General features: G+C 38.4%; 1 protein-coding gene across 6 annotated transcripts in view; it reads left to right on the top strand.

The window, feature by feature from the left end:
* LOC144979817 (uncharacterized) overlaps positions 1-18,903 on the top strand; it is a 159,515-nt gene that overhangs the window by 102,951 nt on the left and 37,661 nt on the right. For all 6 annotated transcript variants that reach the window (XM_078926955.1, XM_078926952.1, XM_078926950.1 and 3 more), the window contains exon 3: positions 9,192-9,318. In XM_078926955.1, the coding sequence (XP_078783081.1) occupies positions 9,195-9,318 (124 nt within the window). In that variant the 5' untranslated portion in view covers positions 9,192-9,194. The remainder of the gene's footprint in view (positions 1-9,191; positions 9,319-18,903) is intronic.

Below are 18,903 nucleotides of genomic sequence, written 5' to 3'. Positions count from 1 at the left end.
AAACAAAATTTTAATTGAGTTTTCTTATAGCGCAATATCTACTCAATGTAAACGTTTTCAGCCAACAGCATCACTTTATATATTTAGGACGAGACATGACACCTGTTAGGCGATTTTACAATATGTTACTTGCCTCCCCCTGGTATGGGAAGCAAGTCTATATTGGAAAGTGGCCTTCGTAAACTCGTGGCCTGACACTGACCAACAAATGACGTCAAAAGACTAGACTTTGACCACAAAAGAATACATATAGTGAGTTGCATTCAACAGTTCAACTAACGGGATCACTTATTTCCTTGATCACTACCAAAGACAACTCACTAGGTGGTCCACAAACCTAAAAATGACGTCAAAATACGGGTCTTAGCGTAGCCATCGTTATCTTATATCCTGGCACTAAGAACCCATTAGGACTTATCTTGTGACGTCATGTTATAGGTTTGTGCAGCGCCTAGTGAATTGTCGTTAGTAGTGTTCAATGAAACAAGTGGTCTCATTGGTTGAACTTTTGAATACAACTCACGGTTTGTTTTCTTTTGTGGCCAAAGGCTTGTCTCTTGACGTCATTTTTGGTCAGTCGCAGTTTATAAGTTAACGATGGCTACGCTCGGAATGTACGGTACTTTGAATCACATCAGTCCCTTAGCTTTGGGGGGGGGGGGGGGTAAATGCTATTCCAATTGAGTTATTGTGCAGCTATTATGTGGTCTTGTGGTAATACACTCGCCTTCGGATCGGAAGGGTCTGGGGTTCAAGCCCCGCTCTGAGCGGCGCATAGTTCAGTCCCTGGAAAAGGCTTTTTACTAGCATTCGCTCATCGTACTCAGATGTAAAATGAATAACTGGCCGTATCAGCGTTGTCTCTGTAGGAAAATTTGTTTGTAATATCGCCTAACAGGCGTCATGTTTCGTTCTACATGTGAAGTGTTGCTGTTGGCTAGGGACCCCTTGTAAAGCAATTTGAGCACATTTAGTGGATAGTGCCGTATATAAAAGCTCAAGCTTTTGGGGGCGGGGTGGGGGAGTGGGGGGGGGGGGGTGTTGATATTTTTTGAGCCTGTTTTGTTTTTTTGTTTTTTAAATTATATATGGTTTCCCGTCTACCAATATGCAAATCAAATATGGCTGACGACATAACAGATCAGTGATAATGGGAGTGATTGATAATTAACGATGACTGCCTGGTGAAGACCGTTTATTCCGTGTCACTCTGTTGACATTTAACATCAACGTGCACTCTGGTCGTAGACAGCTCTGTGGTTTGTTGATGTGATAACGATGATGCTTTATGGGAATTTGGGGGCTTCTGTCTGTGGCATCGCGTTCGTTTTGTTGGAGGAGGATTGGATATCATATCTAGTAGGCCATGTGTAAAGGTGTGCAATCTAGTTATTTCTACATCTATGGTGCATAGCCTAACGTTCGATTGATTGGTTGCTCGTGGGAGGCAGATGATACGAGAATAATCGCTTTTTTGTTTTGTTTTGCCTTTTTATGTTTTTCTTTTCCTTTTTCTTTTCTTTTTTTTTGTTGTTGTTGTTGTTGTGTTTTTTTGTGTGTTTTTTTTTTTTTGTTTCGTTTTGTTTTGAATTTGAAAAAATATTATTTGTGGTGATTGGAGGACATTGTATACGATCTTTTTTTTTTTTACGTGGGATGGTTTGGAAACAATCACGATCTCTTTCTATTCTCGTGTCACCTATCTTTTTGGGGTCGTGGATAGTGGATAGCTCATACGGTAGAGCCACCATCTCCCCGGCCAGGCGGAGTTGTCGTACCAGTAAGGTCGCGGGTTCGAGCCCCCATCGCCACCGCGAAGTTTTTTTATTCTCTGTGGTATTCTGGCAATTTCCTACTCACTTCATTTCTTTTTGCTATTCTCGTCTCCGAGGCTTTTGCGATCTACCGATTGTGTTGTAGGAAGATTGGGCATCATAGGTCATGTGGATGAGTGTGCAATCTTGTTGTTTCTACATCTGTGGTGTTCAGTTTCACGTTTGATTGGTTGATAATACCGGAACAATCGAGTTTTAGTTTGTTTTTATTTCTATTATGTTAGATTTATGATATCTATGGATATTGAAATTATAATAATAATAGTAATAGTAATAATAATAATAAACGTTAACAATTTATGGCGCAATGTATATATATATATATATATTATATATATATATATATATATATATATATATATATATATATATTACAAAGTGAAATATGTTGTCCCTATGACCCCTTAGTTTGAATTTATATTACAATGCATACAGATGTATAAATAGAGAATTAAGAATTAATAGCGACACTTCATATACTAATTTTATAAATTAAGGTCTAGAGTATTCTTATTGCCTCTAGTCCGAACTAGATCCAGTGTGTGATTTAATTCAAATCACAGTTGCGCTTTCAATAATTGAACACTATGTGGCAAAAATGATTAAGGTGACGTGTTGTCTTTGCTTTTATTGATAATAATCTGACATTTTCCATGTTTGATTTGTCAAAATAATAATGTTTTGTTAGTGTTCTAAATTGAGGTGCTTCTGCGATGCTGTGTTTATTATTAGAGGAACTGTAAACATTAGAGTTCATTTGAAAACCGAATCTCGTTATTTTTCTACATCTGCGGTGTTTATCTTAACACTTTTTTGATTGGTCCGGACAGACAGTTGAAACAATAATAATCACTATTTTATTTGTTTTGTTGTGCTTTTGTTTTTGTGTACATTGTTTCATAATATCAATTTGGATATTGAGAGAGGGGAGACTATTAACCGATAATTTCTGCTTATTTTGTTTTTCTTAACATTGTTTGATTTTAATTTGGTTGTTGAGAGAGGGGATTATATTAACCGATAATTTCTTTGATTGATCTTTCGGAAACAGTCACATTATGTTTGTATTCACATTTTTTATCCCTTTTCAACGCTTCACTTTTATTTTTCAATTTGTTTTGTTAATATCATAATGATATTTTTCTTGATGGATCTTTCAAGTTGTAAAGTGACGTAAAGACAAAGAGAGTTTATTCTTGAAATTCGCAGAATTTCCAAAGACTCAAATGAAGAAATATTTTGTTTTGTTTTTGTTTTTGTTGTTTTGTTCTTTGTTTCTTTGGGGGGGGGGGGGGGGGGGGGGTTTGGCATAAAGTGATTATTTATACTGTCAGGGTCAGATTAAATTTCCATCTTTTCACTTCGTCAATTCAATACCGTTAATTAATTATTGGCCATTGTGAACAACTTCGTATGAGCACACGTATATAAAATATGAATAAAACAAATTCCCTAATTAATCTTCGGTTAGATTTAGACATACATTATACAAAAATTATTCTCTTTAATAAATATATATATATATATATATATATATATATATATATATATATATATATATATATATATATTATATAGAGAGAGAGAGAGAGAGAGAGAGAGAATAAGTTTTAATATATATATATATATATATATATATATATGTGTGTGTGTGTGTGTGTGTGTGTATTGAATTGTGGCCTATACGATTATAGAGGCTATTCGTGCTGTGCCCCCCCCCCCACCACCACCACTCTTTGAGCGTGATTAGCTCTCGAGCTATTTATAATTCATCAATATTTAAAATCAGGAAATCACAATAACGTGATTATCGTGCAATGTTTTTTAAAATAATCATTTCAAATACATTATAATTATGCCTTTCTCTAATTATTAGACACGGAACCGGCCCTTCGCCGTCCAACCCATCTGTCAAACGCATGTCCGTGACAAGGGGGGGCGGGGGGGGGGGGGTATCCAGCTCCTTGTTTGGGAGGAGATTAGAATATTTCAATCGGCAGTAATTAATTGACGACACGAGCTGATGTTTTGATGCTAATTTGATTAGGGGATTTGGTTTTGTTTGGTTGGTCTATTGTTGTGTTTGGGGCAGGGGCGCGGGGGTTGGGGGGGGGGGGGGGGGGTAGTTTTTTCATTTTGGGGGGGGGGGGGGTAGTTTTTTGTTGTTTTTTTTTTCTTTCGAAATCTGTAATCTTACAATGAGTTGGAGCCTTTGTTACATTATTTTTTGTCGTTCTTCCACTCTCTCTCTCTCTCTCTCTCTCTCTCTCTCTCTCTCTCTCTCTCTCTCTCTCTCTCTCTCATTTTCAATCTATTTCTCTTCACCATTCCCATCATTCTTTACCCCCTATTTTCCCCAATGATACCATTTTAAAAAATAGATTTTCAATTTTATTCCACCACCAAAAAAAAATGATCAACACTGACGCCACAGGTCATTAGACACATACTATGCGCTACAGGACTCTACTACCGTACTCTGTAAAAACCCATATTTAAAAATTTGGCCAGAAAACTCGTCCTTCAAATATTGATCGATTTAAATGACCCTCATCTTGGCAAAAACTCTCAAACCTGGGACTTCGCGAAGTCCCAGGTTTGAGAGTTTTTGCCAAGATGAGGGTCATTTAAATCGATCAATATTTGAAGGACGAGTTTCCTGGCCAAATTTTTAAATATGGGTTTTTTCCAGTGTACGGCAGTCAAGCTGTTTTCTGTCGCCATTGGGTTAAAATGTAATTCGATTCTTCCCAGAAGAGTACTATGTGTCATTGTCTCATTCTGCGTTCTAATAATCCCTTTTCCTATTATTCGAAAATAAGATGTTATTACAACATTTATTACACTTTTATTAAAATATAATATTTCTGATTCCCGATTACTAGAATTTCAGTCAATATAATATTATTATTTTCAGCCGTTGTGTGAATTAGCCTGTTTTTATCCGCATGTATTTATATATATATATATATATATATATATATATATATATATATATATATATATATATATATATATATATATATATATAAATGGAGTCACTCACTTACTTTTGGCCGAAACACATGTTTCTGTGGTCTCCATCCGACTAATAATATATCCACTGACGACGTTGATAGGGACCACAGAAACATTTGTTTCGGCCATAAATAAGTGAATGACTCCATTTAATCAGCTCTAACGAACATTATCAAGCACTCTCATACCTACAAATACCCACCAACACTCATATATATATATATATATATATATATATATATATATATATATATATATATAATATATGATGTGTGTATGTATGTTGTGTGTTTAATATGAGGATATGTTAATATATTATAACCGTGATAACGGGTTCCTTGTAATTGGATTAATATATCCGAGAATGCCAAAAGGAAAATGTACTAAAAAAACACACTTTCTTATTAACATTCACAAGTCAAAGTGAGACCAAGCTGCTCGAGGCTGTGGGCTGTAAGAAGTAATAAACAAAAGTTAATATAACAGCTCAAAAAATAAAATAAATAAAAAGGAACCAAATCCTAAACATGGAGTGTTCTGTCTTGAGGCTGTTCTAGTTCTATTCACGTTTACTTATTACTACTTCTTACATTTTCTTTCTGATGTCTTTGAAGCTTTTTTTTTAAATTTCACGTTTAGACAATATTATATTTACTTTCGCAAGCTCCACTCAGGATTTTACCTCCCTATTCTAAGATTGAATCCTGGGTGGGGTTCCCGACCTCCCATAGTGGGCAGGGTGATACTTGCTGTGTCTTCTATGGCGTGGCTCAGCGGTACGGTCTTTGCTTCGTACCCGAAAGGTACCGAGCTCGATTACCCGCTGCGCTGTGTGGCCTTGAGCAAGTCACCTCGCCCTAGCTCAATTTGCGGCGCTGCACTGCGGCTGACGCCAGGGTTATTCCAGTCTTCCCTTGGAATAGAGCCTACGGACAAATTTCCCCTATGGGATGAATAAAGGGAATTTTATTTTATTTTATTATTATTTTTATATATCTGTTTTCTAATTGATTTCTGTCTTTGTCTTGGAATGAGATTACTTAGTTTTGTCCTGACTCTGACCAGAGACCTTGGCTGGGAGGACAACAGTCGAATGTATAGTTATAGTTTTAGTTTTAGGATATATTTTTTCCCTTGTAAATCATCTCTCTGTTATGTACTGTTATTTTTAATTTTTAACATATGGTTTGTAAACATTTGAGTGTGTTCCTCTTAGTGGGTTCTTGTGCTGGTGTCTGGGTGAGACTTTTAGGTAATCTCAAACAAAGTCCACTGATAGAATGCTCTTGGAATCTACATCTGTTCCCTATTTGAACCATTCACCTTTATCTCACTTTTTCCCCAGTCCTTTTTATTGTACACATCTAGAATATTTTTACTATCCAAATTTCTTCCTTTTTTAATGGTGCTGATATGACCTAAATGGTTACAAACGCCGCAAAACCCTTAAAAACAAACAAAAAAAAAAACAAAACAAAACAACAACATAAAACAAAAACAACATAAGACATTAGTATTAAAGTAAAAGACAAAGAAAAAGAATTCAACAGCTTGAAAAAAAAAATAACTTACCTAAAACGGAATTTTTCGGGGTCACTTCCCCCCCCCCCCCCTAACTCCACCCCCTCCCTCCCCCTTCCCCTCTCCTCCAGAGTGGAATAATCTATTTAATTGATACATACACTCGCCTCTTCAGTAGCATCCATCTAAATGTGGGCTGTTGACGAGAAGGAGGAATACATTGCGTATTCGGAGAGAAAAAAAATACATTAAAATTTGTAAAATTTTGGCCAGAAAAACTCGTCCTTCAATACGATTGATGAATGTGACACTTTCTTGTCAAAATTGTCAAACCGAGACTTCGGAGTAGTCTTCAAGGAAGTCCAGGTTTGAGATTTTTTTTGACAAGGTGAAGGTCATTTTAATCTATCGATATTAAATTTTAAACGACGTTTTTTCTGGCCAAAATTTTACAAAATGTGTTGGGTTTTTTTTTCACAGAGCGACAGTCTGGCAACATGTGTCAGTGTCAGTGGCTGCTGATGAGGAGGAAATGCAGATTTCTATCTGTTGAAGTGATACGAGAGGAATAGAGATTTCTATCTGTTGAAGTGATACGAGTAGGAATAGAGATTTCTATCTGTTGAAGTGATACGAGTAGGAATAGAGATTTCTATCTGTTGAAGTTATACGAGTATGGAATAGAGATTTCTATCTGTTGAAGTGATACGAGTAGGAATAGAGATTTCTATCTGTTGAAGTGATACGAGTAGGAATAGAGATTTCTATCTGTTGAAGTGATACGAGTAGGAATAGAGATTTCTATCTGTTGAAGTGATACGAGTAGGAATAAGATTTCTATCTGTTGAAGTGATACGAGTAGGAATAGAGAGATTTCTATCTGTTGAAGTGATACGAGTAGGAATAGAGATTTCTATCTGTTGAAGTGATACGAGTAGGAATAGAGATTTCTATCTGTTGAAGTGATACGAGTAGGAATAGAGATTTCTATCTGTTGAAGTGATACGAGTAGGAATAGAGATTTCTATCTGTTGAAGTGATACGAGAGAATAGAGATAGGAATGAATAAGATTTCTATCTGTTGAAGTGATACGAGTAGGAATAGAGATTTCTATCTGTTGAAGTGATACGAGTAGGAATATAGATTTCTATCTGTTGAAGTGATACGAGTAGGAATATAGATTTCTATCTGTTGAAGTGATACGAGTAGGAATAGAGATTTCTATCTGTTGAAGTGATACGAGTAGGAATAGAGATTTCTCTCTGTTGAAGTGATACGAGTAGGAATATAGATTTCTATCTGTTGAAGTGATACGAGTAGGAATAGAGATTTCTATCTGTTGAAGTGATACGAGTTGGAATAGAGATTTCTCTCTGTTGAAGTGATACGAGTAGGAATAGAGATTTCTATCTGTTGAAGTGATACGAGTAGGAATAGAGATTTCTATCTGTTGAAGTGATACGAGTAGGAATAGAGATTTCTATCTGTTGAAGTGATACGAGATTTAATTGCTGTGACCTCGTGTGTTGTTGATGTCACCCACTCAATTGATTTAGGGAAAGGCATTAAAATGTATTAGTGGTTGTGAAATGTTTTTATGGATCGTTCTTCTCATCTCTTTTTCGTCGTATTGTAGATATCTCATACATGTGAACCTTGAACTCGAACAAATACAAAACAGAGCAGTGAAATTTATAAATTATTATAAAAAACTGCAAAGGTACAAAACATGAAAATGCTTTAATTCACTCAATCCTTGATAAATTTTGCTACTTTTCAAAATTGGAAAAAAATGTATTAAAATTGAACAAGTCCATAGATAGTTTTATTCAACTATCATTAACATGCAAAAATTAAAAGCATTAGCTTTGATACTACGCATATTATTATAATTCGTCTCAGAAAAATGTAAGAAGTAGGCATGGGGTAAAGTAAACCCGGTAAACTACAGATATACTCGGTGTTAGGGTTAAGTGAGTTAAATCTCGAATCGCAACAACAGAGCATGACAAAGTAATATTATTTTGCAAAGCCTAAACGACTTTTCCAGGATTTTTCTACAGAGAAGACCAACAAAATATCTTATCGCATATCTGGAATGTAGTAATGTATTTATGTCTTTGTTGCTTTTTGTTGTCTGAAGGAGGATTTTAAGCCCGAAACGTTCAGTGTTTAGTGTTTTGTTATTTTTTGAAGCTGTTTTATTCAGTTTTGTTTATTACTTTTTACGCCCCGTAACAAGTGTATTTGATGTTGTATGATATGATACTGGAGTTATTCTCATATATTAGACGTCCAAATTTCTGGGCGGGGTTCCTTACCTCCCATAGCCAGGGAGGCACTTACTGTGTCCTCACCCCCCCCCCCCCCCCCCCCCCCATTATATCTGTTTTCCAACATGCTTTCTGTCTTTGTCTTGGAATTGAGATTACTTGGCTTTGTCCAGGCTGGCCGGAAACCGTGGCTGAGAGGGAAACAGTCAAATGTATAGTTAGTTTTGGGAGATGATGTTTTTTTCCTTGTGAATCATCTCATTGTTATGCTCTGTATTGTTTTTGTTTACATATATATGCTTTGTAAAAATTTGAATATATCCCTCTCAGTTAGGATCTGTGATCTTGGAATCTCCATCTGTTTTCTGTTTGAACCAATTCCTCTTTGTCTTACCTTTTCTTGGGTGCTTTAATTGTAATTCTAGAATTTTTTACTGGCGCTGATAATACCTTAATGTGTTGCAAGCGTTGTAAAACCCTTAAAAACAAAAACAAACATAAGTCCAAATTTATTGTTGTTATTGCCTTCTCCTTTCATTTCAGATAATGGCTGCTATATTTAGACCTGACGTCATATTGACGTCATTGCTCTCCGCCTTGCTCAACTCATGTTTTCGTCACCATCTCAAAGTGTTCACTGTCGTTTGTTGCCTGGCTATACTTATAAATGGTGAGTAAGAACATGCTCTGTATGATGATGATGATGATGGCGATGATGATGATGATGATGATGATGATGATGATGATGATGATGGCGATGATGGCGATGACGGTGATGATGATGATGATGATGATGATGATGATGATGATGATGATGATAGTGATGATGATGATGATGATGATAGTGATGATGAAGATTAATTATGATGGTGATGATTGTTGTGTTTTTGACGGGCCTCGAGATTAATATTGTGGAATCACTCAACTCAGAAGCGTTAAGTGATATGAGAGAGGACAGTTTATTACTGTGTATAAGTTAGAGTATATACAAATATATCGCAACATCATTTTAAGAAGGAAAAATAGTATAAGTAACTCAACTATGAAAAGTAAGGAACAAAGAGTGCATCCTTCACTAGGGCATCATCATCAATGCCTTTTTCACCCTGGGTCAGGGTATAGGCCACAGACAAACAGTTTCCATCCTTCTCTATCCTGAGCCAACTTTTTTATCTCATTCCAGGTCTTACCACTTCTCTGTATATCCGCTTCTTTAATTCTTCTCCATGTTCCTCGTGGCCTTCCCCTTGATCTTCTGCCCTGAGGGTTCCAGTCCAATACTTTCTTTGTTATAGTTGAGTCATTCTTTCTAAGCGTGTGTCCAATCCACCTCCATCGTCTTCTTCCTATATCCTCTCCCACTGGTTTCTGCTGTGTTCTTTTCCATACTTCTTCATTTTTTATTCTATCCATCCATTTTATTCTGAGTAGCTTACGCATGCACCTGTTTACGAAAATCTGTACCCTCCTTATACATGCCTGTGATGCGTTCCAAGTTTCACATCCATACAGTAGGACAGACTTCACGTTTGAGTTGAAAAGTCTTAGCTTTAGTTGAAGGGAGATATCTTTAGTTCTCCAAACTCTGTTCAAAGATGTGAATGCAGCCTGTGCCTTTCCTATTCGTGCTTTCACCTCTGCTTCCGTGCCTCCTTCCTTGTCAATTATACTTCCGAGATAGCAGAAAGTGTCTATATCTTCGAGTTCCTGATCTTTTACTTTGATCTGCTCCCTTTGACGCGTACCTATCCTCAAGACCTTTGACTTTGCAGGGTGAATTCTTAGACCAATTGATTCCGAGAGGCTGTTTATAATTGTGGTTTTTGCTTGCATCTGGTCCTGGGTGTGGGACAAAAGAGCCAGATCATCTGCAAAATCCAGATCATCCAACTGTGTCCAGGGGGTCCACTGTATCCCATTTCTTCTCCCTTTGGAGGTTTCCTTCATTAGCCAATCAATGGCAAGGATGAACAGGAATGGAGAGAGCAAGCATCCCTGCTTGACACCAGTCTTAATTTCAAAGCTGTCAGTAAGCTGATCTTCATGTACAACCCTGCAACTTGATCCTTCATACATTTCCTTAATGAGGTTTACTATCTTTTCAGGGAGTCCATAATGTGCCAGAATTTTCCACAATGTTGTTCTGTCAATACTGTCGAAAGCCTTCTCGTAATCCAGAAAGTTGACAATAAGAGGAGAGTTCCATTCTATAGACTGTTCCACTATGACTCGCAGAGAGGCAATCTGGTCGGTGGTTGAACGGTTTTTCCGAAAACCTGCCTGTTCGTCCCGCAGTTTAGCATCTGTTGCATTCTTAATTCTCTCTAAAATAATACGGTTGAAAACCTTTCCTGGGATAGAAAGAAGAGTGATGCCTCGATAATTATTACAATTACTGAGATCCCCTTTCTTTGGAAGCTTGATAAGATGTCCTTCCTTCCAATTCTTTGGGAATATCCCGTCATTCCAGATTCTCTCAAATAGTGGGTGCAGGGCCTCAGCATTTCTTTCCGCATCAACTTTTAGAGCCTCCGGTGGAATCTGGTCTGGTCCAGCAGCTTTCCCCCTTTTCATCTTGTTAATGGCACCCACAATCTCTGCTATCGATGGTGGATCACAGCTAATTGGTAGCTCATTCCTTGCAGGCAAAATTTCTGGCTGGTTGTCTGGTGGTGGTCTGTGGTGGTCACTAGGGCATGCCACTCTGATATTTGTTAAGCACAAATAATATTTTAACAATGGACTTAATGAATAATAACTAATTAAGCTGTAACTAAAATCAATTAGCTAATTGAGCAACTCTTTCCTAGAGTAACTCTATGTATAAGTCCATAACACCTCCCTGTTTTGCCTGAGAAGTAGGTTTCGAAGGTTCGAAGGCTAAAATCGATTGGGGAATTTTCTGGTACGACACGATCTTCTCAGTTGGACACGATCCGATTCACGATTCGATTCTGCTTCGGGGGTAGCTGCATTCAATGATGAACGCTCACAATAATCACCGATAGGATTAGTAATTAAATCGTCCTCTATGGTATCATTTGCTGTAGCAGATACGTTTTTGGCGAGGAAGGTTGTAACGTGGTCTTATTTGTTCAATATGACGCTTCCACGTTGTTCCGTCTCTCTGGAGAGTTACCATGACATGACGTGGGCCCAACACTTTGGTGACAGTTGCGGGAATCCATTTCGCCTCTCTGTCATTTCGATTACCAAAACGTAAGGAATAAATGTGTGTCCCAACTTTATAACGCGTTTTTGATACGCGTGGTTTGGAATTTGAGGTGGACAATGGGCGGAGTGTGTCGATCAATGTGCGAATTGACGTCCATGAAGCAATTCACTAGGTGACGAACCAGAAGCTAAAGGTGTGCGACGATATTGCATAAGAAATTGTTGCAAGGCTTGTCTTGGAGGAAAAGACGATTTTCTCAAAGCCTTTTTAAAACTTCCCACAAATCGTTCTGCTGCACCGTTTGTAGCGGGATGATAGGGAGCTCCAGTGAGATGTTTGATTCCCCTCTCCCTACACCATGTCTGAAATTCGTCAGAAGTGAAGCATGCTGCGTTGTCCGACACGATAGCGTGAGGATAGCCGAAGTGAGCGAAGTCCTCTTCCAGAAGGCTAGTTGTTGCTTTCGTTGACGTCGAACTGGTTGCGTGAATGCATGGGTAATTTGAGTAGGCGTCGACCATTACTAACCAGTTATTACCCATAAAATTCACTGCGTGATCGATGTGCATTCGACTCCACGGTGAGTCTGGCGTTATCCATGGATGGTTTGGCTCCTTTGGTGGGTTGTTTTGATGTTCTGCACACGTAACACATCCACGACACGTATTGACGATGTCAGAATCAATACCTGGCCAATATACGATCGTTCGCGCTAATTGTTTCATGCGTTGCATGCCGAAATGACCGTTGTGAAGGATATTGAGGACGTCTCGTTGCAAACTCTTAGGAATAACGATTCTTGATCCGTAGAATAAACATCCATGAGACGTTGACAGCGTGTCCTTCGTCTTGAAGAATGGTTTAAGATTGTCCGTTTTGGAATCTGATTTAGACCATTTACGACTCGTGTTTCTCATGACAACGGATATGGTGTCATCTTTAGCGGATTCTCTAGCGATGACTCCGGGGTCAGTAGCTCTTAGCTGTTTTCCAACTGAAGAGATTGTAAACACAGTGTTGACATCTTCTCCATCTTCCTCTCTGTCGAAGACTGGGTCGGCACTTGCAGGAAGTCTGCTCAGTGCATCAGCGTTGCCATGGTGAGCTGTCTTACGATATTCAATTCTATAATCGTACTGACTTAGTGTCAAAGCCCATCTGGCCAGGCGGTTGGCAGCTAAAGCAGGTACTGGTTTTCTTGGACCAAAGAGCGACAATAAAGGCTTGTGATCGGTGACGAGTATGAAATTGCGACCGTAAAGAAATTGATGAAATTTACTCAGCGCAAAAATGATTGATAACGCTTCCTTCTGAATCTGACTGTATCTTCGCTGAGTATTGTTCAAAATTTTAGAAGCATTGGCAATCGGTCTTTCACTACCGTCTGGGAAACGATGGAATAACACGACTCCGATTCCAACATTTGATGCGTCACAAGATATACCCACGTCGAGAGATGGATCAAAATGCACAAGAATTGTCTCGTCACAAAGAAGTCTCTTCGCATGTTGAAAAGCTGTTTGTTCTTTAGCTGTCCATTTCCATTTAACTTCTTTCTTGGTTAACTGATAGAGGGGCTCTAAGACAGTTGCAAGATTTGGTAAAAATTTCGAATAAAATTGTACTTGTCCTAAGAACGATTTTAGGCTCGATACATTAGTGGGTGGTGGCATTTTAGTGATTGCATCGACCTTTGTGCCTTTTGCAATGCCGTCTTTTGATAGTAGATGACCCAAGTACTCACACTGTGATTCTGCGAAAGAACATTTTTGGAGATTACAGCGAAGTTCCCTTATCATGAAGTCGCTGTAATAATCTTCGCAGATTGTGTAAATGATCGGTGGAATCCTTGCCACTCACAAGGATATCGTCGATGTAGACTGCGACGCCTGGAAGATCCTGAGTCAGTTGATCCATTATTTGTTGAAAATATCCGGGAGCTGAACTGATGGCAAAAGGTAGTCTCGTTTGAAGGAGAACACCTTTATGCGTGCTGAGTGCGAGGCGTTCTTGCGATTTTGGTGACAACGGGATTTGTGTGTAAGCCTCGGCTAGGTCAATTTTGGAAAATCCGTAGCCTCCTCCTAATTTGCGCATGAGGTCCTCAGGTAACGGTATCGGATATCTGTGAGTTTCCAATTGCGGATTAACTGTAACAGAGTAGTCTCCGCATACTCGAATTTTCGGTCTCTCACCCCTGATTGTCTTCTTTTTTATTGGCACAATCGGTGTTCCAAATTCGTTGAAGGATGTAGGCTTCCAAATTCCCTTTGCAATACCGGCATCCAAGCTCTTGTTGAGGTCGTCTTGGATCGCATAGGGGACGGAACGAGGCTTGTGAAACACAGGCGTCACATCGGCTTTAAATTTAATGTCAAGTTCAAAATCTTTCAATTTACCGAGTTCTGGTTTGAAGACATCAGGAAATTCTGCACACACTTGTTTACATGCCTTTTGAAGATGTGACATGTTTGTTGCGGGCTTACTACGAACAGATTTTACTTTTTTCGTTTGAAACAGTTCATCTACTAAAACATTGAGCATTTGTATGGCAGAACGTCCTAATAAGTGTAACGGCATAGTGGTGACAACAAAGTTTATCTCGCGGCACGTATCGTTCACAGACACCGGCAAGAAAACAGTTCCAATGACGGGGAGTTCGTGGTTGGATGCCCATTGATACTTAATGTTGGCATTAAAGAGTTGTGGTTTGCCAATCCTCTCCCATGTTCTAGTTGAAATGAAATTGTCACCAGTCCCTGTATCTATTTCGAAAACAATTTCATGGTTGGATACAGTCGTAGCTAACTTAAGCGGTGATGATGATGATGATGATGATGATCATGATGATAATGATGATGAGGACGAGGATGATGATGATGATGATGATGATGATGATGATGATGATAATGATAGTGATGATGATGATTAATTATGATGGTGATGATGATGATGATGATGATGATGATGATGATGAGGAGGAGGAGGATGATGATGGTGATGATAGTGATGATGATGATTAATTATGATGGTGATGATGATGATGATGAGGAGGAGGAGGAGGAGGAGGATGATGATGATGATGATGATGTCATACAATAAGTCCACAAAGTCGCATAAACTGGGAACAAAAAGGAGGGTCGGCATGAACTGAACTTTAAAAGACACGTGATCGATGGTCACGGTCATGATAATATGGGGAGGGTAGAGAGTATAAGATCACTCACCTAAGACATGTTTTAATCCAATTATTTCCGTGACCCATAGCCTTTTAATACCATTGGCCTCGATTCCATGCCCAAGGGGACGTAATCTCGCGCCAATTGAGACACACGCATGCTGATAAACATCAAATATTGATGACGCAATCTAACAAAGTACAATAATCGTGGATTTTGCACACAACTGACATGTGACACAACTGACGTGTACTAATATACAAGTCAGTCTGGCAACCTATATGTGACCCTTCGTCTCAAAACGGTATTAAGTCGGGATGGTTAAAATATTTTGAAAATCAATTTTTTAGCCAGAAATATCAGACTTGTGTTGAGTTTTTATGTTTGTTTTTTTTAGGAGAATGGATACCATATTTTAGGGTGCTAATGCCAACAATTTATATTTTTGACCAGTTTAACATTTAATTCGGCTTTCAAGCATATGGTTCGTTCCGACATAATACCGTTTGGAGACGATGGGTCACATATTGTTATAGTCTTAGTGTTGGAATGGACATGCCTTTTTTTTCCTTTAAAACCAACTAGACGTCTAGTAAAAAACCCGCAATTTCGCGTGGAATGAACTATTTTCATTCGATATTGTACTCACCATACCTGAAGTAGCAGACGTGAGCAGAGTTGAAAGACGATCCTGGGATCGAGAACTTACCTTACAGTACAGTAGTACTCTGGTGATCATTTTTTGATTGTTGATTGGTAAAATTGAGAGTTTGTCCATAATTCAAAACTAAGTAATATACACTGATCTATACATACATGAAAGAAAATGTGTGTCTTGACCACTTTAATCCTGGGGTCAAATGAAAATCTGAAGCAGACGCGAACAGTACCAAGTACTCCATCTTTACTTTTGGTTTGTTCGGGCTAAAAGCTAGCCAGACAATTGACAGTTTGCCGATAACTTTTAACTAAATATTTCCCAGGGCAACAATTATCACATCGATGGCATAAAAACGACAGTAATATTAGTTGATGTTGTTTATCGGTGAAACTAATTCAAATTTCTGTAAATCCGAATACCTTAATGTGATCAAGTGAATAATATAATTATGAATGCCAATTTTTGCTGATAAAAGCCAATCGGACAACTCCTAGCAAACACACACACACACACACACACACACCCCCCCCCCCCCCCCCTCTCCCCTCTTCCACGCTCAGGAATTTTGTACTTGATGTTTATACTGGACAGATAGAGTTGAGGGTGTGGCCATAAGTTAAACCTGGGTATTATCCACCCGAAACCATCACATTGAAAGCATCAAAGGGGCAATAATAATACTTGATGTCATAAATAGATGAAAACTGTTGAAAACTTATTGTAGATCTGAAATCCTTTAAATAATTAAGTGAATACATTATTTTGAATGGAACGATTTGGGTAAAAACACCAAACTGACAACTTTTTACAGTATCGAGATTGGTTGTTTTTAAAAGTGTTAGTGTCGTCGTACACAAACTGACTTTAAATTATAAAAGGAAATCAAGTTATCTGTTTATCTATCTGTAAAAAGTACATTTCTAATTTTCAAATCTTTCAGTAGAGTTGTGCGCCGTATATTTTTTTAAAAATTGACTCAAATGGCACAATGTTCTCTATAAGGCTATATTTTTTAAAGAAAGGATTGTAACTTTTTTATTGTGGCCTCGTTGTATGACACTCGCCTCTGGATCGGAATGTCCTGGGTTTAAGTCCGGCTCTGAGCAGTGAATTATTGAGTTCTTGGAAAAGGCTTTTTACTCACATTCTCTAACCTTACTCAGGTATAAAATTAGTACCTGGCCGTTAACAGCATTGTCTATGTCGAAAACAAATTTGTATCGCCAAATAGGCATCATGTCTCGTCTTACATGTTTAATTAACTCTATTGTTGCAGTTGGCTAGGAGCCATTTGTAAAGCACTTTGAACACGTTTAATGGATATTAAATTTGAGCTTTTACATAGCGTAGTGATTGGTTCCACTTAACGTGCTCAAGGCGCTTTACAATGGGGCCTCTAGCCAACAGCAACACGTAACATGAACGAGACATGACGCCGGTCAGGCGATATTACAATTTTTTTTCGACAGAGACAACGCTGTTAACGGCCAGGTACTCATTTTACACCTGAGTACGGTGAGAGAATGTGAATAAAGAGCCATTTCCAAGGACTCAACTATGTGCCGAGAGAGGCTCGAACCCAGGAACTTACGATCCGAAAGCGAGTGCTATACCACAAGACCAGATAGCCGCACTCTCGAATCAATGAGTACCATTTTTCAGGTCTAGCCACCCACGATGAAATATTAGAACAAGCTGAAACTAAAAGACTATTGATTCGAACAATAAGAAAAAGACAAATTCTTTTGTTAGGGCACCTTAATCGACATAAATGTATTGAACATCTTGCTCTCACATGAAAGATAGAAGGTAAAAATGAGTAAAGGTAGACCAAGAAAAACATAATTTGAATAGTTTGAACAGCTGGGTGACAAATAAAGAGAAGAGTAATATTGGTTTTCTGATGTTATCTGATCAGAGAGATGAATGGCGTACCATGATCACCGATGTCTGGCACAGACTTGGTACTTGAAGAAGAAGAAGCCACCCACATATTTATGGTCCCGTTGTTGTAGTACTCAATCTTAAAGCAACTGTTCCTTATTTACAAGAGGAGGAGAAAGGAGATGGGGGGGGGGGGGGTGAGGTAGGAGGGTAGGAGAGGAGGAGGAATATGAGCAGGAGAAGAGGAAGGCTGGAGGAGGGAGGGGGAAGGAGGAGGTGGAGGAGGGATGAGAATAAATTAATATTTAAACATTCAGAAAATATTTGATGCACAATAAGATGATCAATAAAAATAGCACATCATAATATTATTATTATTAGACGCCTGTAACACGGGCCGCCATTTAGTGTCAGTTGAAATGTCAAACTGGACAAGAACACCGCGTGGGTGGAGGGAATCAGATTTTTCTTCTTCATCTTCTTCTTCGTCTTGTGGAAACCTCCAATATTGTCGAGGATCACTCCACAGTTTGTAGGGTTTTGCATTGTAAACTTGTTAAAACTCTGCACATAATAGTAATACTTTTTTTTTTAATACATAGATTAAAAGATGTCAAAGTGCTTGATATAGAAACGGGAACTGAGTTTTTGTCAATGATGGCGGATGCATCAGGAACTGACTCAATCAGAGCTTGTGAGGCATTCCCAATGGGCATGATCTATATTAACTTTCCATGTGGTCGAGGTTATTGGTCACATCAAAGAGTGTGTAGGGTAACGTAGTTACCAAGAGCTCTCACTTGTCTTAACCGCAATGCTATTGTCGCGTGCCAGGCGAGACAGCGAGATGGGTGTGCTCCGCGTGTATGATGCGCGCTAGGCTTACTGAACAATGAAGAAAATACAAGTAGAAGGGAAGATGCTTGGCTTCACCAAAAGCGGGAAGTGAGAGCTCTTGGTGACATAACAATCGTTACCTACACGCTCTTTGGTCACATTGCAAAATGTGCTCAAAGTGACCCACTTTGTGAAAAGTGTTCACAGCTTTTTAAATATCTAACATCACGATTGGTCATTTGATTCAGGTTGACACATGGGTATGTTTATAACATTTGTAAACAAAGCAGCGTGTTTACATTTGTTTAGAAATATCCAATCATTGTACAACAACAAATCATGTGATTGATGACCTGGTTGGACGAAAACATGAATATAGATCGCTCCCATTCCCACCTATGGCCCAGTGTGCTTCAAAAGTGTTGAAACAGTGTTTTCCTATAAAGTTTTTAATGTTTCGGTGGTAACGCTTGGCTATCCAATGGTGGTCGATTAGAATAAATCCTTCAGAGACATGTG

Source organism: Berghia stephanieae, chromosome 9 (assembly GCF_034508935.2).
Source record: "Berghia stephanieae isolate SIO BIC M18660-M18661 chromosome 9, UCSD_Bste_1.3, whole genome shotgun sequence".
In the NCBI taxonomy this organism is placed as follows: Eukaryota; Metazoa; Mollusca; class Gastropoda; order Nudibranchia; family Aeolidiidae; genus Berghia; species Berghia stephanieae.
This window is presented reverse-complemented; position numbering and strand designations above follow the sequence as displayed.